The sequence below is a fragment of the Camellia sinensis genome, chromosome 15, assembly GCF_055761805.1.
Source record: "Camellia sinensis isolate YWXY chromosome 15, ASM5576180v1, whole genome shotgun sequence".
Classification (NCBI taxonomy): domain Eukaryota; kingdom Viridiplantae; phylum Streptophyta; class Magnoliopsida; order Ericales; family Theaceae; genus Camellia; species Camellia sinensis.
Window position 1 is genome coordinate 121416045 of NC_138975.1, and position 24670 is coordinate 121440714.

Here is a 24670-nt window from a genome sequence, read left to right on the forward strand (position 1 = left end):
TGGCAATGAGTGGAGAGATCTGTTAAATATATTAACCAAGTTTTGGTAGTTTAGAGAGACGATGTAAGACAAGTTTAACCGTTAAAAAAAAAAGTAAAGAAAGAAAGTGACATTGTGTTGGTAATATACGAGAGTGACACTTACATGTTTTTTAAAGTGAAACATATATGTGTTTATCCATGTAATTATATATATATATATGTGTGTGTGTGTGTGTGTGTGTGTGTGTGTATATAAATAGATATGTATATATGTACATGAGTTTTTTGTCATATTAATCCACCTTTGGTTGACTCATATCATGATTATTGGCTATTAATTCTTAGAGACTGTTTGGAAACCATCACTTTTAGTAAAAAAGTCAAAAAATTATTAAATTAGTCAAAAAGCCAACAACTCATGTCAAAAAGTCAAACATTCTATTTTCTCTCTACTTTTTGCATATCTTTTTGTAAAAAGCCAAAAATTCATCCCAAACATATTAGTTTTTTTTAACTCATATTTTAGCCGAATAGTCAAAAAGTTACTAAATTAGCCTGTTCCCAAACGAGGCCTTAGTATAATGTTCAAGTTTTCTTTAGCAAAAGAAAAATAAAATAAAATTGTTCCATTTTCTTTTTTGAAATTTGTTTACTCTAAACAAAACAAAAACAAAAAAAAAGATGAGTGAGAGTGTATGCATGGATTTTCAATTTTGAGGACTTGTTAGTAATATAGGTAACATGAGAACATATTCAAGTTTCTTTCAATTGTACATTCTTTTCTCCTTATATGTTATGCAAATATTCAAATTTGTTTCCATTCCATCCCTCAATTGTCATGTTGTTCATGGATTTATTTTGTTGAGTCTTTTAAGTGAAACCTTACATACTTTATGTTAATTCCCAAAAGAAATAATCGGTTCATGGATTTATTTTCTTTAGTCTTTCAATGGAAACTTATATACTTTTATGTTTAATTCCCAGAAGAAATACAAGTAACTTATATGGTATGGATACTTTGAACACTGAATTGAAACAAACGTCTTCAGTAACAGAATTCGAGCATGAGAGCACCCCCACTAGTAGTTTGAGGATACATTCTGACTCTGAGGTGAATGGTGTTGATCTTTCCCCCTCAGGGAAAAAGTTAAGATCCAGATCCTCATCCTCTAAGTCTTCATCTTCTTCACCGGACTCCCCATTTGATAACCCCTTTAAAGATGATGAACATGAAACCAACAAATACAACACAGATACTATCCCTTCTAAACCTGTTGATGATCCTCATTTGGCTTCTAATTATGGTGAAACAAATGTTTTGGGAAGTTCAATACCCAAAGATGAAAAATGTAATGTTGAATCACCGATCACCACATCACCACCAACAGTTGCTAGTGATTCTCATCAGTTAAGCTTACACAACACATCAACAACAGAGTCTCCTCCTATCCAGGCAATGGATAGTTCTGGAAACCCAACATACAGGATTCCAGATCGGGTATTTTCTAGAACCAAGTCTGCAGCCCCAGTGGAATGGAGTGTAGCGTCTAATGAGTCATTGTTCAGCATTCAAATGGGGAACATGAGTTTTAGCAAAGACAATATGCTTTGGCGATCTGGAGAATTTCCAGGAGAACATACCACATCTTCTCAAATTGTCAATTTATCACCAAACCATACCCCAATCAATAAAAGAATTGATTCAAGTAAGTCAAGCAAGAGCAATGTGGCTGAAGCAGTAGTTGAGACTATGAATGAAGTCACAAGGGAAAGTGCAGAAGATAAAATTAATGAGCAATTACCTCTTGCTCCATGCATTTCTAACCGCTCTGATATTAGTGGCACTAGTGTCAAATCCTTTGCATTTCCCATGTAAGTTATGCTAATTCAACTTCAATTAATATGCAACACAAGTATGCAACTCTAGCTTCTTCTTTTTTTGCTTGAATAAGTACTCACTCTTATATTTACTTTCATTTTATGTAAACTTATTCCTATAAACATGGATATATGTGTTATGTGTCCTAAGTTTGGCTATCACCTATCATTTTTATGTGCATATAACTTGCATTTGTATATTTATATATTAAAATTATTATGACATCATAGTTCCTGGGTGTGAATATGTACATGTTTATTTTGTTGGGTAAATTACACTTTGTCCCCTTATGTTTGGCTATTTTTTTTTATTTACTTTGGCTCTTAAAGTTTTTGTCTTTTCAATTTGGCTTTTCATGTCTCAATTTTTTTTTAATATACTCCAAAAGCTAACTTATATTCAAAATTAGACAGAAAATGATACATTTACAGCCATGTGACAAAAAAAATTAGTATATATAACTCGTACCTTTAACACAAACCCAAATTCTAATATAATAATATATTTTTCATATCATGTGACAACTAACGCGTCATTTTTGTCTAATTTTGAACATAAGTCAACTTTAAGAGTAAATTGGAAAAAAATTGAAACATGATGGGTTATAGTAGGGGAAGAAAAACTTCAAAGATTAAAATGAGAAAATGATCAAATATAAAAAGTGACAAAATATAATTTACCCTTATTTTGTTTGTGTTTGTGCATGTGTGTATGAATAAGAGTGGGTGACTTTCACTGTTTACCAGAAAAAAGAAAAAAAAGAATAAGAATGGGTGACTGAGTAAGAGAGAGAATGCCATTTCCATCTTGTTGTTTTAAATGTATCGGGGTTAATCATTTTTACATTGTAAAATAGTATTTTAATTAATAGTAGTTGTGTACTACTACAATTGTTGTGCAATACATAAAGCATCTGCAATATAGGCTTTCCATTTTTTGACATTTGGTAAAATGTGTCCGTATTTAACATGCATAAATAGGAATTATACCCATATTTTTCCATGGGTAACTTGAGAAACATGAGTTTACTGATTTGACATACATGGAACATATTTACAAGTTTAAATAAAATAATTTAGAATCTAATAAATTTATGCCTATTACACTGTTTTAGACTTAAAAAATTAGTGTTACATTATATTTTGTTATTATATTTGAATATAATAATTGGTTATCTCTATATGTGACATGTAAAATGTAAAATAAGTTGAGAGAGGGATATTGAGAGAGTAATCTTTGTATTTCAATATATCTGAAACCATATAGAGAGTCTCCATTATATAGGAGCTTTTGTGTCACAAAACATAATTATGAAAAGGGACCGAAAACAGACTAAATCCTATCTTACTTGTATCCTATATACATTAATATATTATACATTAGTTGTATTGTATTCTATATACATTAATATAACCAATTTATTGGGAAAAAAAAAAAAAAAAATCCTTTATGGCCATGACGAATGGCTCTTGCATTCCATCAGAAGAAAAAATTTATTGGTTGCCTCAACAAAATAGAACATAATATTTGAAGAACTTCTAAAATGGAGGGAAGTGTTGACTACCTAACAAAACCAAAAAGTCAGAGAGGAAAACAAAAGATGCATGGATATGAAATTAATCATTATTATTTCAATATGGTTGTTATTTTGTTAGGAAATTAATTTGATCAATTTCCTTGTATTACCCATTCTTAAAAGACAACTAAATCGATTGTGAAATTGTAGATTGACAGGAGATGGAAATGGTGATTCAACCAAGATAAGTAGTTCACCGAGGGTAGGCCCAGAGCCTTTACAACAAGAAGTGCAAACACAGACACTACCAGAGCCAAAGTCAGAGTCGCAACCAAAGCCAAAGGATCTTTCTCAACCATCTACACCTTGGACCAAGTGGCTTTCTTGTTTCACATGTTGCTCATTCTGTTCTTGACATAGTGGCAGACCCAAACCTCCTTACTTTGACAGAAAGATGCTCGTATGACTTTGACTAATCCATTCTGGTTGATCCATTAAATGGTTAAGAAATTCAAAAAAAAAAAGGTAAAAATTAAAGGAAGAATTGTTTGAATCTGGCTGTTTTTCTCTAATCAACCAGTTGACATAACATGCTTTCTTCCCACATCTTGGATTCAGGAATATAGTTTTTCTAGCAAGCAAAACAGAAACCGATACAATTTATCTCATAGAATGCTAGTAGGTAGGACCAGTTTGATTTTGAAATTGAGAGAAGAAACAAGAATATCTAGTGGAAGTAAGGATTCTTTTCCAGATATAGGATCTTTGAGTTTAGTTTTGTTCGATTCTAACATAGACGCCCATGTCTAGTTATGGTTGCTGATAATATGGCATTGTTGCCTTGCATTTATTTTACATGGTAGCTTTTGTAAAGATCTTAAGTTGTCATTATCTAGTTTTTTCTCTAATGTATATTGATTATGTAAAGTATAATAAGTTCAATATAAATCAAGAGTTGTTGAACAATGTGATTTGTTTTATCAAATGTAACTTGTGCATTACTTGCGGTTTTTGGTACATCGAATGTCGGAACCTAGAAGTGGGAGGAGTTTTGTTAGTGAACCCTTTACTTCCTAGTAAGGTGAAGGCAATATAGTAGACCCAGCTGATTTTGTATTTTTGATTCTTAGGGTTCATTGTTTACTTTTACATTTTTTACACAAAAATTTTTTAACTCAAATTTTTTGTTTCAGTAGCATTGTATTGAAAGGAAATGTTAATGTTGTTAAATACCTACTCATATCTACCAAGTAAAACTCACAAATTTGTCAAGATGATTATTATTATATTGTATAAGACATGAAAGATTGAACATTAAACCAACCTGATGACATCATAATAATGTACACATTGTAGGAACATATATTAGTTTTTGTGCTATTGTGAATGTTTTGAACACTACACAGAAAATAACTTGTGTTGATATAAATAAAAAAAAGTATATGAATTAAATAAAAACGAAAAACTCACAAGCTATATGAATGTAGAGAACAAAGATGATTAAGGCTAGTGTTGAACATTAAAGTCTTTGAGTCAGATAATAAGATATTATATTAGGGGTGGATAGATCTAAGATCAGGATGACTCGAATTTACACTATATAAGAGGATATGTGTCATTCTAACCCTAGCATGACATCAAGCTTAAACTAGTCATCTCAAGTTCGATCCTTAAAAAAATTTAAATTATAAATTTGCCACTTAACCCAATAAATATGAGTTATTAAATTTTTATTTTTTATTTATATTAAAATATTAATTTTTTAAATGTATTATTTAAATTTGGAATATTAACAAAATTTAATGGTAAAATAAATATAATTTTTAAAAAATGTTTTTAATTTGAACCTTAAAAAATTATACTTTATTTTAATATTGAATAGTATAAAATTATAATTAATATTTTATAAATAGACAGGTGGAGTGGGCACTCTTATCCCATACTCAACCCATTTCTTAAATGAGTCTAAGGAATGTTCTGAGAAGTTGATAAAAAGTTAATTTTTTTGACTTTTTTAGTTTATTTTGTCTTTTTGTAAGTAAGAAATGTGAGTGGTAAGAGCATCTCCAATGGTTCATCAAAATTTTCACCAAATTTGAGTAAAAAAATGACCATTTTCTCAATCTGATACAGACTGCTTCAATGGTTGTTATCAAAGCAGGGGTCGACCGGCCGGTCGATCGGTTAGTGTATTTTTTTTTTACCTATTTGAACCTTTTGACCTGTTTGAACCAAAATATTTACAAGGGAACCGGTCCACTGGTTGGTTAACCGGTTGGTCACCCCCAACGGTAACGCACAGTGAAATGGTGAAATCTGGAGCCTATTCTCATTTTGGTGAAACTTTTGGTGAATTCTCGATTTGAAAAAATCGTTGGAGCACCAAAAAGTCACTTTTTCACCAAAAATTAAATTTGATGCCAAGTTTGATGAAGCGTTGGAGATGATCTAAGTGAATCAAAATAGGTAAAAAGCTAAAAGTCGGCTTTTTACCCTCTTCCCAAAAGACCCCTAAGTCTTGTTTGGCAAGTGAGTTAGGCCTCGTTTGGCAAGTCGTTATTTTAGCCAAAAAGCCAAAAATCACTAAAAAAATTAAAAAACCAACAACTTATACAAAAAAGTCAAAGATTCTATTTTCTCTTTACTTTTTGTACATATTTTCATAAAAAGTCAAAAAGTCATCCAAAACATACTAGTTTTTTTTATATCACATTTTAGCCAAAAAGTTACTAAAAAAACATGTTCCTAAACGAGGTATAGGGCTTAGATTGAGACTAAAAAAGCACAAAAAAAAAGAGAAGAAGTTAAATAAGCCAATAAAATATCACATATAAATTATAATTATTATTTTTTTCTCTCAAAAAAAATAAAAAAGTTAATTTTTTTTTTTAAATGGAGCTAATTTAGATTGGCCAAAAAATAAAAAAACCAATTAAAAAAATTCTTTCCAAATGAACCCTAAATTTCAACTAAACCCCTACAAGTAAAATAAAATTTTCAAAACTTAAAAATATCAAGTTGACGGACTATCGGACCCATAACCACCCTATATTGTATATGTGGGACAAAAAGAGAGAAAAAAAAAAATAATACTAATCGATGGGTAATTATATTCACCATTGCAAATCTGGTGGCGCCAAAGCCAATGTATATTTTAACCCTTTTTTAAAAAAAACCTCGCAATACTGTGAATAGTTCAAAAAAATTGCCGCGAAAAAATTTTCATATAGACTATTGCTATTACCAGAAAAGTTGTGAATTTTGCCAATGCAAGGTACAAGCTTTTTGATGCACACCGTAGTTCTGTGTACTCTGGTAAAAGTTACGTTTTATCTGGCAGAAACAACCCATATATTTAAAAATAAAATGAAAAAAACTAGCGGCGATGAAAAAGTTTTTAAAAACGACTTCGCGCCAAAAAAAAGGCGTACAAAACAGCCCTCGCTTCTGAGGTCCTTTTCTCTCTACATTCATACAATTCGATTCTAGAGAGAGAAAGTGAGAACCCAGAGAGAGAGAGAGAGAGAGAGAGAGAGGAATGGCGAATAGGGTAACCCAAGATGCGATTTCGACTCTACTGGCAAACCCATCTCCGGATTCTTTATCGGAACCCCAGGAAATGGTGGTCCAAGTCCTCGATCTGAAGCCTACCGGAAGTAAATACATGTGAGTTCTCTCTCTCTCTCTCTCTCTGAATGTTTGCTTTTTTCTCTTGGATTTGTTGGGAAAATGTGTTATAGTTGCTTGATGAGAAAAGGGTTTTGGTTTGATTGACAAATTTTGATTAGTTTTTTGGGTTTCATTTGCTTGGTTGCCGAGAAAAATGAAAAAAATTGAGTTTTTTTTAATTTTGTTTTTTTAAAGTCTGTTTATGTTGTTTTTGGCTTCCAAAACTAAGAAACTCAATCTGACCGATTTTTAGCATTCATAGTAATCTGGATTGATATTTTCCTGTATTTTCTCGGAAACCAAACATAGCATTCCTTTAACTTGTGGTGGAATAGGAATTTGGGTTATGTTATCAAAATACAGAGACATACATGATCTGGTTGCTTTAATTTTTGATTCACCTGCTGAATTCTCTTCTAATCTCTCAAATGTTTTGGGATCTGTTTGTTTGATTGCCAACAGATTTGTAAAAATCTATCTTCATAGTATCAAATATTTGGGTATTTTATGTTGTGTTTGGATCTTAAATTTGTGATGGTATTTGTGGATGGAAAATAAAAGGAAAGTCATTTGTGAAACAAATTTAGCTTATGTGTCAGTAATTTTTCTCTCTGCAAATCCGTTCCCAAACATAAGATCCGAATACAACCTTAAAGTCCAAATCTTGAATGGAAACTGAGCAGTTGCCTATTTCATCATGTTTGGTTGCAGGTTTACGGCTAGTGATGGAAAAATGAAGCTAAAATCACTTTTACAATCTAGTTTGTCGTCCGAAGTCTTGTCCGGAAATATTCAGAACTTGGGTCTCATTTCCATTCTTGATTATGCAGTCAATGACATTCCAACAAAGAATGAGAAGTGAGAATTTCAGCAAAAATGTCATACTTTTAACTCTTGCTAATTTGTGGGTCTTGAAGTTTATTCAAAGTGTATTTCAACTTATTGTAGGTTTTTAATTGTCATAAAATGCGAGGCGGTATCTCCTGCTCTTGAATCAGAGATCAAGATTGAGCAGAAAAGTGTAGAATCTAACATTATTCTGAAACCAAAACAAGAAATTGGTATCAAGAGTGAGCCAAAAAGTGCAGGTACTGGCATAATTTTGAAGCCAAAGCATGAAATGGTTGCTAAATCAGCAGCTCAGATAGTACATGAACAGAATGGGAAGTAAGTAATAAGTACCCATTTCAAGTACACATATCTAAAATGGTCATGAGAGCTATTGGGTTTTGAGGACTAATGCTGTATCATTTTGAAATTTCAGTATGGCACCTTCTGCGCGAATGGCAATGACAAGAAGAGTTCATCCACTTGTTTCTTTAAACCCATACCAAGGAAATTGGACCATAAAAGTCCGGGTTACAGGCAAAGGAAATATGAGGACTTACAAAAATGCCAGAGGAGAAGGCTGTGTTTTCAATGTAGAGTTAACTGATGAAGATGTAAGTAAACATTTGCTATTTGTGAAGTGTTCATATAGAAACCTCTGTTGATGACGAACTAAGTTGATTGTTTTGGTGCAGGGTACACAAATACAAGCAACAATGTTTAATGAAGCTGCAAAGAAGTTCTTTGACAAGTTTCAGTTGGGGAAGGTTTATTACATTTCAAAGGGAACACTAAAAGTTGCTAATAAGCAGTTCAAGACAGTCCAGAATGACTATGAAATGACTTTAAATGAAAATTCTGAGGTGGAGGAAGCAAGTAATGAAGCAGCTTTTATTCCTGAAACAAAATTCAATTTTGTCCCCATTGATGAATTGGGTCCATATGTAAATTCAAACGAGCTTGTAGGTAGGAAACTCCTCCCTTAGTTTCTTTGATTTTATTTATGTCTCTTTCTTATATGATTCATTCATTGTTATGAATTGCAGATGTTATTGGTGTGGTTCAAAATGTGTCTCCAACATTGAGTATTAGAAGAAAAATTAACAACGAGACTATTCCAAAACGTGACATAACTATTGCAGATGAGACGTAAGCTTATGCATAAATTACAAATTTTTTTTTTTTGATTTTATTGTATGTTATATTTAAACTTTGAATTATTGTGCTTTAGGAAGAAAACAGTTGTGGTGTCTCTATGGAATGATCTCGCTACTAACATTGGACAAGAACTGCTGGATATGTCTGATAAGTCTCCTGTAGTTGCAATTAAATCCCTGAAAGTTGGAGACTTTCAAGGTACTGTAGATTACCTTCTGCCTCTGGGCTTATCTAGTTAGTACCAAATTCGTAAGTATATAACTAGCTTAATAATATTTGATTTGATTTGTTTTGTTGTTTCAGGTGTATCTTTGTCAGCCTTGAGCAAGAGCATTGTAGTGGTAAATCCAGACACACCTGAATCGAAAAAGTTGAGATCTTGGTAAGTGATAGTCCCTTTAGTTTAGTAACTTGGTTGTTTTTTCTTTCAAAAGTTGCGGCAAGTCATAATGTTGTTTTGTATACAGGTATGATTCTGAAGGTAAAGAGGTTTCAATGGCTTCTATTGGATCTGGAATGAGCTCCACAACCAATACTGGAACAAGATCTATGTACATTGATCGCGTCACTCTTTCTTACATAACCCAAAACCAATCCTTGGGTGAGGACAAGGTAATCATATCATCAGTTCTTCATGGTTGTTTTTAACTCTTTGAATTATTTATTTAGAGTTTTGTGTATCATAACTTGAGTTGAATTTGGAGTTCTGAGTTCTGACACTGGACTTTATTATGTTGGGCAGCCGGTATTTTTCAGCATGAGAGCATACATTAGTTTCATCAAGCCGGATCAAACTATGTGGTATCGTGCTTGTAAGACATGCAACAAGAAAGTTACTGAAGCTATTGGATCTGGTTATTGGTGTGAAGGATGCCAGAAGAATGATGAAGAGTGCAGTTTAAGGTTTGTTTGTTAGAAAAAGTAGAGACTTAAGAATTTCACAACAGCATTACATATAGTAAGCTATTCTACAAATGTTTTAACCCATTCCTATTTCTTTGTCTTAACTTTCAGATATATAATGGTAGTGAAAGTCTCTGATGCAAGTGGTGAAGCTTGGCTCTCTGTGTTCAATGAACAAGCAGAGAAAATTATTGGGTGCTCTGCTGATGAACTTGATAAACTCAAATCCCAGGTAAACCATTCATACATACCAAATCAATTCCAAATTTGATGCTTCCAGGAAAGCAATTCTGAGCTAATTTTGTTAATGTTTTTCTTTCCAGGAGGGAGAAGGAAATCCTTTCCAACTGAAACTGAAATCATCTACATGGGTACCTCATCTTTTCCGAGTCAGTGTTACACCACATGAGTACATGAATGAGAAAAGGCAAAGGATAACAGCCAGAGCAGTTGTGCCAGTTGATTTTGCAGCTGAATCCAGGTTTTTGCTAGAGGAGATATCAAAGATGAAAGTGTCTCAATAGTGTTTTGTCTTTTGGTTTTGTTGAAACATGATGTTTTTTTGCACCATGACTTCGTATTATTATGTTTGAACATGAAGTCTAATCCTAGTTAGGAAGTGACTATTGGTTTTTCAAACCAGTGCTTGTAATATATATCACTGTTTTGGTTTAAATTTTTTGAATTCAATTTTTTATAAATTGAATTTTTTATTTTTTTGTTTTTAATGAATATTTTAAAATTGTAATTAATTTTTTTAATTTTTTTTAGATGTATGTATTTAAAAAGTAAAATATTTATAAAAATATATTTTAAAAATTAATAAATATATAAGAATACAAAATATTTATAAATAACCCAAATCCTTTGGTTTTGGGTTAGGGTCACTTTTTTTAGAGTGGGTTAGGTGATTATTTATTATTCTTGGTATCAAAATATTAGGTTATTTTTCAAAAATCATGAGTTTTTTTATTGTCATTTTTTTAAAATTCATTATTAATACAAAAAGTATAATTATGACAATTGATATTTGTAAAAAAAATACTATCAGAGGATAATTTTAAAAAATTAATTTTTTTAAAGTACAATAATTATATTATCAAAAAAAGTTAAATTTTTTTAAAAGGAATTATTATTTTAGAATGAAGAGAGTAATAAATATGAGGAGAATTACATATATTCTTTTTGTTTTAAAATAATAATCATTTTTGGAGAATTTAATTTTTTTTGATAGTATAATTATTATATTTGAAAATATCAATTTTCCAAAATTTTTCTATAATAGTATATTTTTTTGGAAATATTAATTATTATAATTGTTTTGTGTTATTAATGAATTTAAAAGAAAGATAAAATAGTAAATTCACATTATTTTATTTTTTAATTTTTAAAAAGGGAGACGAGAATCTAGTTTGCTTTTTAACTAGGTACTATGATTTTATCTTTGTTTTGGTTTTTTTTTTTTTTTTTAGTATTTTCAATGGTGTATCAATTTTTTTATTAAATTTAAGTAAAAGTTTCATTTGATATCAAGTGTTTCAATAGAAGATTTTGGAGTTTTATCAAAATATCGGTTGATTGGGTTGATGTTTGACCTATCGATTGGTCAATGTAATTTTTTTTACAAATTTTTGCGTTGAAGTGGTCATTTAATAGGGCATTCGAAGGACATCCGGTAATGAAAATCAAATGATTATGAACAGTGATTTGATGAAAGGTACATTCGTCCTTAGTTTGATGAAAGAAAAAAGAAATTCTAAATTTAATACTATTCGATGAAACTGTTGGAATAAAAAAAAAAAAAGAAGATAATTTTTTACCAAATTCAAAATTAATAACAAATCTAAATAACCATTGGAGATGGTCTTACTCCCATCTCCCTTTTTCAAGTGACTTACTTGCACTACTATGTTCAATGGTTCAATCATTCACATATTCAAAGGGGGGAAAACAGAAACTAATTTGCTTTTTAACTAGGCTCCATAGTGAAACATGTTTTTAAGATGTAGTATTAATAGTGTATTTGGATTATAAATTTTAATAACGATTAAAAAAAATAAAATAAAATGATTCCTAGATAACGAGTCTTAAAGGTTTTTAACGTGTAAGGTTAATGAATTTCCAGGATGAGATTGTTGTTGGTTGATCTCAAGAGACTCATTTTGTTGATTCAAATTATTCACTTATCCAGCTCCTAGAGAAATTGAAATTTTTTGATTAATCAATAATCGTATCCACGTGATCAAATCATATTTGTACTCAAAATCATATTTGATGTCCAATTTTGAATAGAGTAAATTACATTGACCCCTTAAGATTTGAAAAAAAATACAATAAGCCTACAAATTTGACATAATTTCATTGACTTCCTTAAACTTTTAATATAACATTTGACTTAATTTTTATCAAAAATTTGTTAGATGTATGGAAGAAAAAAAATGATATTGTCGTCTTTTTTACATTGAAATGTATATTTTATTTTATTTTGTGTAGAATTAATGTAATTATGCCAAAATGGTAAAAGAAGTCATTGTAATTTACCCTTTTAAATAATAAAGGTGATATGGTCAATGGTTGCAGCTATCCAATCAATTTGATTTTTTAAATGAATAATTTACTTAAAAAATCTTACAAAATAAATAGATCGTCAAAATGAGTACCGTGGTGAGCCACCGAAGCCAAAAAGTACAGTCAGGTGGCAAATCCCATCTCATTCAATAACACCACCTACACTACAAGTTGCTAAAGGCAGCTTCTTTCTGTTTTTCTGGGTAAATTAAGGAGGCATGTCAAACACATAATATTCAGTCATAATTTTCTTTTTTATATTCATAATTTTGCAAGAATGAATATATAACGACCGGTTGTTTTTTCCTAATTTACTGTCCCTTTATTCCCTGTATAATGTCAAAAATTGAAGCAACTCGGCATCATCTTTGAACGAGAAATCTTTCGCAAAAAGACTCAGAATCATATGGAAAAAATTGAACTTCCTATGGGTTCCAAAAAATTTGTTTCAGAAAAATCTTTTTCTATTAAAGAAGTAACAAAAAATTATTAACACTAATCTACGTGGAAGAAACATCTGAAAACTAATGTCTAAAAAATGACAAAAACAAAATCAACTATCTCAATTCTTTTGATACTTTGAGATCAACGATGCAATCTTACGCAACAGTGTAGACGACTTATCTTCATGATTGACAGAGAGAGGGGTGTTCCATTCCTGATACTCGTGGAGGCTGCCTGTGAAGTCTGTGAAGAGTCCGTCCACGCCTATCTTGTTTATCCAGTAATCGTATTCAACAAAGGGGTCTTGTTTGAAGTTTAAGTGTAGGAACATGTTCTCACTGCGGAAAGTGTATGGGTGAACCTGGAATGAAATCACAGAACCAAGTAAAGTTTTGAATTACATAAATTGGAAATTAAATGATAAATGAAAATCTCAGCTATAATGTAGTCAAGCAAACAAAAAAGAACAAAAAAAAGAAAATAGGACAATTTTAGCATACTCTTTGAACAAGATTTATTACCTTCTTGAGTTGATAAGTACACTCAATGTGAGTAGTAAATCAGGTGTAATTTCTTAGGGAAGTTCAGAAAGTCACATCTGAAAATCTTTTCTAGACTGCATCATTTTCTTATAATGCTCAGTTTGTTTCAACGGAAACATTTTCTGAGAAAATGAAAATGCTTTCCTAATATTTGGTTGCAGCATTGAAACTAATGTACTAGTACTCCTATTAGTGGTGGTGCAGTTGCATTAGTAAGGTTTTAGTCTGGAAAAGTTTTCCACCTTTTAGAAGTGAAAAACATTTTCAGCCCAACTAATCTTTTTTTCATTGACAACACTTTCTTTTTCTGTAGTACCAAACACTAAAAAATGCAGAAAACATTTTTCATTGAAACAAACGGAGCACAATATTGTGTCAAATTTATTTTGAAGAGTTACAAAAATCACTTAAACATATGTTTTACATAATCATATGAAATCAATAATCCTGTCAAGATAAATTTGGTAACCATAAACTTGGCTTCTTTCGACACATGAGATTAGTAAAATACAAACCAAAGAGAAACAATTCGTGAGATTTTTTTGACATTATAAGCTTGATATAATTGTCCTACCGGCAAATTTCAAAGAACGCATACGCACCTGTAAGTTGCAGGCATGCGCTTTGGCGACAATATCAGTAGGTTTTTGCAAATAATTATTCACCACAGGTACCAAATTATCCTTCCAGGGTCCAATTCCCACTACGTAATCTTTAATGAAGTTGAAGTAAGCGTCTGAAGTGATTTCCGAAAATGACTGCATTTAAAGAATAGCAAATTACTTTCATATCATTATTAACACAGTTCACAATTTCAAAATGAACAATTCTCATATAAAACAAATATCTGAGGGTTAAGAGAAAAATCATTAGAAGAGCTCAAAGTTGTGTAACTATGGGCCTAGGGTAGTAAAATGAACCAAGTTAGTTGAGCTCACCTTACTGTTCGATCCTTAAAAGACAAACGAACAAAGGTTGAATACATTTTTAAAACTAGTGAAGTGTTCAAACCAAGCTTGAACGACGTACTATTTGACTCGACTTGGTTTGTCTATAGCCAACCCTATACAGGCCACAGTGCATGCCAATTAAATGGGACCAGTTGGGTGAATCTTAATTGTGTAAAGTTGGCACACCAGATGACAAAATTTGTCCGTAGACTCCTTGTAAAAGATTTAAATTTAGATAAGGAAATCTTCAACTCAAACCGTGATCTGATAAAGAAAATAAAACTAACTACAAAAATTACAGAGTTCATATACTCCAAGTTCCATAAAACATGGATATTATGTCTCAGATTGCATAATTTTTCAACTCTTATGTATAAATTGATGTGGGAAGGTTCAAGTCACAGTGTGTTTGTTGGTTTAGGCCAAGCAAATTATTTATCAAAAAAATAAAATATAAAAGGGAGGCTAAGAAAATAATTTAGTAAAGAAGAACCTGATTTGTGTCCTGGGTTGGTATTGTCACGTCATCAATTAAAAAGAGTTTGGGCAAGTCTGTCTGGTTTGAGATGTAAATAAGCGACGTTGGAGCAAATGACTGGACAAATGCAGGTTGTCTCAACCAATCTTTCGACATATATGAACCTTTGTAGCCATACTTCTGAAGTGTCTCCACGAATATGTCCTCGTATCTCTTACCACCTGGCCATTTCACCTGTTGCAAAGCAGTAGTTTGAAAATAGGAAATGTGAAAAGTAGTCACTCTATTTGGTTTCGTTTCCAAAATCTGTTTTCTGAAAAAATTTCAAAAAAAAATTCACAAAAAAGACTAAAAACTAAGAACTAGCTAAGTGAGTGTTTTTGGCAGATAATAATAATCTGATTCAATCCTGTCAATATCATACTAAAACAGAATTTTATTTTTTCATAAAATCATTTGGCAGCAGCATACCAGACGAAGGTTTACTCACATGCTGGTTCATTAATACTGGATTTTTAATCTCGGGATAAATTCCAACAACTCTTGGTGCATCCAAAGCAATTGAAATGTACTCCTCAAATGTGATGATCTGAAATTTTCCTGCATTGTACATCAAAAAAGAGATCTTAGGAGACTATTGCCTCACTTTTGCGAACAGTTTCCTTTTACAATCACTTACAGAGAACCTATGTCTGATGGTACAAATGTGTGCGTATCTATTGTTAATTTGATATAAGATAATATAATTATTTTATTGATTGGAAAATAAAATGTGCTCACTTAATATAAGCAATAGTCATCACGTCATATTAGAGAACAGTTTTGATCTTGCTAGAAGAGACCGACTCATCCAACTTTGGTCACGTTAAATTTCGTCAATATAGCATATTTAATTTGTTGTACAATGAATATTAGTAAAAGAGAATTGATTTGGACTTTAGATGGTGTAAGAATTAGCTATCATAGATTTTTCCGTATTTAAATTTCCCTTGTAATCTCATTAGATAAAATATTAGTTTTTACAAGTTGAATAGAAGAAATAAGTGGGAAGACTTGGGCTCATGATAAATCTCAAAAGGGAACTTACCATTATATTGCTGATCCCGGAAAGGGAACCTCTGCTTCAACCTCAATGACTTTAGTTCTTTTAGTGTAAAATCAACTGCATAGGATTATTAAAAAGAAAAGTTCACCCGCAATGACTTTAGTTCAACAAATGAATATTATTATTACATTACAAGCATGAGGTAAACGAAATTACCAGTGAAAAAACCAGTTGTGTTGACCCCTTGGACGTTGTAGGTCCTCTTCCGATTTGCAAACTCCTTGTGTTCTGCTATATCAGTAGTAGCATCAAGCGTTACATCATGCATGCATATAAGAAAGCCATCTTTGGAGGCTAGGATATCTGATTCTATGAAGTCCGCGCCCTCTTCAATAGCTTTCTGCAAGAAAGTCATTTTTCAAGAATAAAAGTGATGCAGAGCATGTGATAAAGAGGGGCAAATTTGAAATTTGACATGGAACCCACTTCAAATGTTCTATATTAACTTGCCTATGGTCAATTTGAGTCCTATTATTATTCTTGGGTAATGTTTACATCCTTAGAAAAGTCACTTTTTCTGCCCAAAACCCTATTAATTGCACCAAATCAATCCTGACCCTCTTTCCCCTATTTATTGGCCTTCAATCAAACCGTTAAAACCACAAAATGGCTGCAGTCAAATCCATAGAATCAAGGCATTGACATTTTTTTTTCCCACACAGTAGGATGTTAGTATGTTAGTAAAGTCAGATTACTGCAACAAGTTGATGTCACCCCATTGGATTGAACCTGAGGCCTTACCTCACTGGCACCTAAGGGTCCCCTCAAGACCATTTGGGGTACAGCCCAGGTCTAAGGACAGCCCAGGTCTAAGGCATATCCATTTACAGAGAGTAATTTTTTACCGAGTCAACCATGAAGTAGACATTTTTTCCAAATTCATTACATGATCAGGACATGAAAATATTTTTTCAGATAAGCAAAATGTTATCCGGCAAGCTTACCATGTATGCAGGAGCAGATTCTTCAGGAAGCTCTCCATTTGAACCTCGATGTGCAAGGTTATATGGGCGAGAAGTCTGCAGAGGCTGTTTGTTTTTATTTTCAATTTTGCTAGGGAGTGAATAGAAAGGCCTCGCGGAACAACACTCAACAAGGAGTAGCAGGAAAATAAAAGGGACAACACCTGTTTGAGTGAATTACTGGAAGAATGAATCAACAATTACATTTGAACATAGTAAATTTTGATGAATGAATTCATGGACTTAAATGAGAGCCACCACACATGTATAAGAAGAACATTTTCACATATGGCTAATGGAAAGCTTGATTACTTACAATTCTCCTTATAAAAATGAAGTACACCACTAAATTCAGCTTTGAAATTTAACAAACTGACCAGTAGTAGCTCTATAGTAATTGACATAAAAATTATTACATCTCTGACCCATAGGTGATTAAAATTAAACTCAACTCTAAACTTAAGTTTTGAAGAAAATTCTGACAATTGTCTCTGCATAATGTTTTTAAGCATTGTTTAAAAAGAAAGGAATCGGACGTAATCTTAACTTGGAGAGACTTGTTTCCGTGTTTCAAGATGCTTAGGTCATAATAGAGCAACTTTACTGCTGCACCAAGGCCTGCCATTTCCAATAACATATATATATATATGCAAAATAATTCTTACATATAATACATTCTTAATCTAGAAAACCTTGACCTCATCTAATTAACAATTCCCAGTTAATGCATTCACATAAAGTTGCAATTGCTAAAACACACAAAATTAAGCTATGATTTGCTAAAACAAACAGTCCATACTATATCTCATAACAACTTAAAAATCACTTTGCACACCACCATTTTTCTCAATTCGTACCATTCTTTTTCCAAATAAAATTAATTACCTAACAAAAATTAAATTGTTTGTTCAGATATCAAGTACCCAAGTGAATTTTCAAATATGCAATTACATAGAAAATGTTAGCATTCAAAATCAAACCCTGGTTTCAACTTTCACTCAAAATCAAAACCCAGAAAATAAAAAAGAAAAAAAAGAAAACCCAAAAGATTGGTTTCAAAGAGAAACAAGAATACAATCATTTTGGAGTGAGTTAGAGTTAGATGAATACCGATTGAAGCCATGGTGAATGTAGAGTAGCGTATGGATTTACAGCATTTCAGTGTGAACTGGAAAGCTATATATAATGGGGAATTGGTGGGTAGGTGGCAGAAATTGCCGTGGATTTACTAACAGTTCTACGAATATTCGTTTGAAAAATATAGACTATGGATTTTGATGAAGAAGAAGATTTACAACTGATTTGAAAATCCATCCTACTAGGAATTCTAACTGAATCAGGATTCTAGTGGGTTGTTTTGAAACTTTTATTTTCCTATCTCAATGAAGAGAAACACAAATACAATATGTTCTCATGAATTATTCTAGTTAATCACTCATAACATTTTCATACTATTTTTTTTCTTTATTGTAAGGTGTATACAATATGGTACATACCCAAAGTTTATTTAAAATATGGATTGTTTTTAAAAATTACAAATATTTCTTTGTAAGATTTTTCTATTTAATAAAATTAATTAAAAAAATAAAATTTTTAACTGTTCTCTTATATAATAATAAAATTAGTATCATTAAAAATTGTTAGCTGACTTGATAATTTATTAATAAAAGAGATAATTTGTTATGCCATTAAAAATTTCAAGGGATGTGATGTAATTTTCAGAATCACAAGAAACAATTTGTATTTTAAACAAATCTCAAAACGTGTATTTATATTTTACTCAAATAATAATAATAATAAATTACATTCACTTTCTGTTGAAATTTTTTAAAAATATCATAAGTCTTATTAGTTTGATATAATTATACTAAATTTCTCTAAAGTTTTAATTTACATAATATTTAATAATTATTAATCATATGGATGAAAAAAATGATATTATCATATATTTTATATTAAAATATATACTTTATGATGTTTGTTTTTGTATCTTTACACTATTTACATTAGTTTCGGTTGTTTTATAGTTACTAAAAAATATGTCAATGTAATTATGTCAAAACTATAAAACTTGTTTTATTTTCTCCCAATGTAATTTATCCAAATAATAATAATAATAAATTCTGGAAGTATTTATAAATGAGTTAATTGCATTTTTTGTCCCCAAATACGAGTTTTTTGTCATTTTGATCTCCAATATTTGAATTGTATCAATCTAGTACCTAATGTATAAAAAGTGTTTTAATTATATATTAGAGATAATATTGAAGACCAAATTAAAACCACATTTATACATTTGTGACTAAATTGACACAAATAAAACATTAATCACCAAATTGAAACACTTTTTATATATTGAGAATTAGATTGACACAATTTAAATATTAGAGACCAAATTGAAATACTTTTTATATATTGAGAATCAAATTGATAGATCTTGATGAGAGAATTCTAAAGATACTAATTTTATTAAAAATCAACATCTACATCAAAAGTTATATTATTTTAAAATTTAATATTTTGGTAATAATAGTGTGTGTTGGATTTTTCAAGGAAAACTTTTTGTGTTTGTCCTTAATACATTAAAATTTTATTATGAGGAGATTTTAACCAAATCCCCTTTAATAAAACTGGACAAAACTAAGCTTAACCAAAAGCAAAAGCTTAGGCCTCAACACAGAGGCTCATCTTCAGGTGACTTGGCAAAACGGTTGATTCCAAGACAAACTCTAATGCTAAACTTCCTAATGCTCACTTGCATATATAGGAGAACGGGGGTGAGGTAGAAGCCCAATAAGTAACATTAATGTAAAGGGTTAATGAATTAATTCCAGATTTATAAAAAAAACTCTTATCATGATCAAAACATTGTTCATAATCAAACCATTTTAAAGATATATATATATATATATATATAAAACATAAAGTTCTTCAAACCTTTCAAAGCTAAACATGACATTATTCAAAGGCATATTGCTCAAAAATTTATCAGAGCTTTCAGAGAGTGTCAGATGATGGGATACTTCCCAATAGCATTTAACAGAGCAGACAACACATAACAGATAGTAGGGGTGAGCACGTGTCGGTTGCGGCCATGGAACCTCCAATTCGCTATTCGTCCGCCAGATTGGCGGATTGGAGAAAATTAATCCGCATCCGTCCGCCAATCCGGCGAATGTGGATTAAGCGGTTTGGCGGTTTGGCGGATGGATGCGAATCGGTTTGGCGGTTTAAGATTTTATAAATTTTCAACATAATTCAACTTGTACACTTCCTAAAAAAAAAAGAAAAAAAAAGAAAGTATTACAGTCAATGACTTAAAAAACTATTACAATCATTGTATGTCTTATCTAAAAAAAGAAAGTTTAAAACTTTAGAATATCACAATCACTGCATGGCTCATCCACATATTACAATTACAACATGATTCATCCACATAAAGTATTACAATCTGTGGTTCTTAAAATATAATAACAATTCAAACCACCAAAACCATGAATAGGGCAGTAGTAGAGATTGCATGTCTCTATATTGTTACATCTATATATGTTTTTGAAAACAAAAACCAACCAGCATATATCATATTTTCTATTTATTACTTTTTAGAGTTAAATTTAAAAACCAAAAAATATAGATAAACAATACGTTTATTTTTTTCAATTCAAAAAATATATTCAAGTTGAAAACTTTTTTTCAGCCGAATATTTAAACTCTTTTTCAATTGAAAACACAAACAAAATATTTACAAATTTAAAACATAAAGTCTTATAAATTATTAGGGGTGCTCGCGGTTTGGCGGTTTGGTTGCAGCCAAAGGAAACTCAAATCCGTCATCCGTCCGCTAAATTGGTGGATTGGAGAAAATCAATCCGCAACCGTCCGCTCGTCATCATGCATCCGTCCAAAATGTGGCGGATCGGTTCGGTTCGGTCGGTTTTGGCAGATCGGTATATCCGCTGCTCACCCCTAATAGATAGAGCAAAACAGACAGAACATAACAGAGCTTGACAAAACGACCTCTGGTCCAATATATGACAGAACAACTTTTGGTCCAATACAAATAGATAACAGATGTATCAAAACGATGAGTTGATCTTTGGCCCAACATATAACAGATATTGCATATATAATGGATAACAGATGTAGCAGACATACATAGTAGATATAACAGATAACAGATATGGCAGAACGACCTATGGTCCAACTTATGTATCATCATGAAGAAATAACAGAGGTTTCTGAAAACCAAAGCGTATTTTGTAGATGTTACATTAGTTGATCAAAAAGAAATCTCATTCATTTTTAGCAAAACATCATTTTCAGAAAATTTGTAATATCATAACAATTCGAAAGTTCTTAGCATATCTTAGCATTTCAAAAGTACTTATGCAGAAAACTCATCATATTGAAACATTTCGTAAAGAAAATATATCAATAAACATCATATAACAGCCATTTCAAAATCATTTATATAAAAATATCTTTACAAGACATTACTACAATGACCTGGTCAAATGCTATCCTTGGCGGATCAACTCACACATTGCACACCAATATATACATAGAAACATAACATTATTTACTTAATTGAATTTTTTTTCCTTTCTTTTCAAATAAATCGAATTCTTGCTTTGTTTCTTTAACCAATTAACTTATGTTGCTTCTTAACTTATTATTTCTTCATAAAGTTTAAATCATGTCTAGGAACGCTCATAAAAATAAGGGAACGTGTCACGACCCAAACCCGGTACCCGGAGGTTCGGCATTGCGACAAGATAATAACTGAAGTCATAATAAATTAATAGTGTAGCGGAGTAAAATAAAGGGGTACCCAAATTTTCTTTTAAGTATAACAAAAATGTGTACATTGAAACTTCTATTCGATTACAATACCAGAGCTGTACTATGACTACAAAGTGCCTTGTGCCTACCCCATGCACTGGTTTTGACACGTCACCTGAAAGTGGTTAACAACTATAAGCACATAGCAAAGTGACAAACATTATACCGTGAGCATGAGGGTACAAAAATCACTATGGATAATTATTTGTCTAAACAAAGATTAGTTTGGCAACTGAAATACATAACTAATTTTAAATAACAGAAGTAGAATGTAGAAATCATATAAGCAAATAATTATAATCATGGTACAGAACAGAACAAAATAGAACAGAGGTCAATGGATCCATGACAAACAGAGGGTCACAAAGTGACCAAACAGAGACTAATGGTTATTTAAATCCTCCAAGGCATGGGACTCCCGTGGTGGTACTTACAAAATATAATTGTTTATAAAATCATTGTCAAATAATGTCTAAAATTTAAACAAACATATCCATGGGTTTCATTTTAAGCAAATAAAGTTCAGAAAATAATCAATGTAATTGAAATATCATTATAATTTATAAAATTCGAGTTGCGTAAAATAAATTATGGTAACTCAAAATATACGTAAAATATATTATGGTGGCTCAAGATATAATATAACTCACTTTAATGTTAATTTTAACTTTTTACTTTTCATTTACTGCGACCTATTAAATACTCCAAATTAAACTCAAAGTTTTATATATATAAAAAACAAAACTAGAGACCAGAGAGAGAGACAAAGAGTTAGAGAGTTCGGGGAAATTGTGAGGATCCTTAGATGATTGCATCTATATAAATAGGCGAGAAGGCATGCGGGGCAAGACGCGTGGGCAACAAGCAAGACAACTTGGGGGGCACGCATCCTTATTGTACAGAAAATGTTATGTTTCAGTGTATTTTGGTCTAGAAAAAAAATATAGAGAAAGATATAATAAAAATACCATAATACTCAGAAAATAATATCAAATAATAATATAAACCTAAAATTATTTTTTGAAATATTTTTCACTATAAAAATATACAGACTATTAACTTTCTAGAACAATTCAGAAAATATTCTATTTATTTATTTTGTTTTCTTTTTATAACTTAATCAACTCCAATTCGGACCCAATTAATAAAATTTCAAATTTACTAAACTGGATTGGATATTTAATTAAACTCTCATATGGTTCGATACTCGAAATTAAAATAATTCAATTCGTCAATTTCACCTTATTGAGAATTCCACAATTAAATTAGAATAAGAATTAATTAAATGTGAAATATTATACGTGACGGGGTTGTCACAGAATGAAAATATGAATAAGATGTAATTTTCCACGATATGTTGAAAAGAGCTATCCACTCAAGCGCACCAATTTTCCACAATATGCTAAAAAGAGTTGTTTGCTCGAGCGCACCTTTGGTCACTCGAGCGATCTGTAAAAATACTGGTTGCACGCGATGTACATTCGAGCGATAACTATATCGTTTGAGCGGTCTGTTATTTTTCAGAATTTCGAATTTCATAAAAATGGCTTCCAAACACATTTTCAAAACCTGGGGTCATGCATGGCTTGCTTAAAAACATAGAAATACTTTAGAAAACACTATTGCATGACCATTTATAAACCATTTGCTCAAACCTCATCAATTAAAAAGATTGAACCCAAAACTTCCATGCATCAACACTTTAAAATCCAAACCCATAATCATGAAATATTACATAATCTTTCTTAATCTATTATTCTAGCTCAAATTCTTCATGCATGCAAAAATCTTCCAACTCTTTTCTCTTACTTTTTTCAAAACATGAAATTAAATGCATAAATCCATGAAATTGAGAGTATAAACTTACGAAAATTTATGAAAATATACAAAAGGTTAGCTCTCATGCATGCAATTCCAAAACTCAAAATAAAATGATGAATATAATTTAATCTTTCTTAGCTCATAATTATAATTCAATTTCTTCATTAACTATCTAATTTCATAGATATGATTCCAAACGCTCCTTAATCCTAAGTGTGAGACTAGGAAAATCTTTTCACATGGATTATAGAGATCCAATGAAGAGATGAGCTTTGCCCCTATAGATTTGCAAAGATGAACATAGTTGGTGCCACCCAACCAGGGTTGCCGGCCGAAGACACTTCGATGATAAAGTTAGTCACTGGATTCAGATAAAGAAGATGAAGAAAATGAAGAGTGTTTGTGTGCTGTATGGTAGAGAGAGATGAGGCATACCTTACTCCTTGGGATGCCCTCTATTTATATAGATAAGGAATGTGATATTGTTTGGTGGGCTTGTTTGTTTGGGCTGGGCCCATTGTTAGGCCTTGATTGGGTTAGTCCCAATAAACTGATATAGATTTTTTTTTTGTTCCCAAAATTGCTCCAAAACTTTCATTGTTTGCGGTAGAAGGAATGAAAGTTTTTATTGCCGAGTTACGCTGTTCAAATAGATGTTAGGTTTCTTGATAAAGAACATTCTGGATAAATGAATAAAATGAATGAACGAATGACTATATGAATACATGTATGCTTGAATGTATGTGCAAATATATGTATATAAGGGAGATGGGTGAGTTAAAGTCCAGTGAGTAATATTAGTATAGTGAGATTAAATGAATGATGTCTAACATAGGGACCCCTTGGGTCTACATCAGAGATCTTTGTAACGATAGGCTACGGTATTGTTATCCTTAGGCGAAGGTCGTAGGCTACGGTATTATTACCCTGGGCAAGGGTCGTAGACCGCGGTATTATGACTCCCGGGCAAGGGTCGTATAACATAGGCCATGGTACTGAAGGACTTAGATCAGACGGATGAGAA

General features: G+C 31.4%; 2 protein-coding genes across 2 annotated transcripts; one reads left to right on the top strand and one right to left on the bottom strand.

The window, feature by feature from the left end:
• The first annotated feature begins 6812 nt into the window (after positions 1 to 6812).
• RPA70B (RPA70-kDa subunit B) lies at positions 6813 to 10635 on the top strand. Its single transcript, XM_028267095.2, has 12 exons — positions 6813 to 7042; positions 7757 to 7903; positions 7994 to 8212; positions 8310 to 8487; positions 8569 to 8839; positions 8920 to 9022; positions 9105 to 9229; positions 9335 to 9413; positions 9499 to 9643; positions 9774 to 9934; positions 10046 to 10166; positions 10258 to 10635. Exons 1-12 carry the CDS (start codon positions 6915 to 6917, stop codon positions 10456 to 10458), a joined length of 1878 nt encoding a protein of 625 aa, XP_028122896.2. The 5' UTR covers positions 6813 to 6914; the 3' UTR covers positions 10459 to 10635.
• A 2275-nt stretch (positions 10636 to 12910) lies between these two features.
• GDPD6 (PLC-like phosphodiesterases superfamily protein) lies at positions 12911 to 18364 on the bottom strand. The gene is made up of 8 exons (XM_028267096.2): positions 18094 to 18364; positions 16966 to 17147; positions 16178 to 16361; positions 16004 to 16078; positions 15407 to 15516; positions 14932 to 15150; positions 14091 to 14246; positions 12911 to 13307 (listed from the first exon to the last, which is right to left on the bottom strand). The coding sequence occupies exons 1-8, from the start codon at positions 18104 to 18106 to the stop codon at positions 13065 to 13067; spliced, it is 1182 nt and encodes a 393-aa protein (XP_028122897.2). The 5' UTR covers positions 18107 to 18364; the 3' UTR covers positions 12911 to 13064.
• Positions 18365 to 24670: the final 6306 nt, after the last annotated feature.

Excerpts from the sequence above, each read along its gene's own strand:
- RPA70B (XM_028267095.2), top strand. The coding sequence starts at position 6,915 with ATGGCGAATAGGGTAACCCAAGATGCGATTTCGACTCTACTGGCAAAC. Across the intron at positions 9,230-9,334 it reads GAAAGTTGGAGACTTTCAAG|GTGTATCTTTGTCAGCCTTG; the intron begins GTACTGTAGATT and ends TTGTTGTTTCAG. Across the intron at positions 9,644-9,773 it reads AATCCTTGGGTGAGGACAAG|CCGGTATTTTTCAGCATGAG; the intron begins GTAATCATATCA and ends TATGTTGGGCAG.
- GDPD6 (XM_028267096.2), bottom strand. Across the intron at positions 14,247-14,931 it reads CAACCCAGGACACAAATCAG|TCATTTTCGGAAATCACTTC; the intron begins GTTCTTCTTTAC and ends CTTTAAATGCAG. Across the intron at positions 13,308-14,090 it reads CGCATGCCTGCAACTTACAG|GTTCACCCATACACTTTCCG; the intron begins GTGCGTATGCGT and ends ATTTCATTCCAG.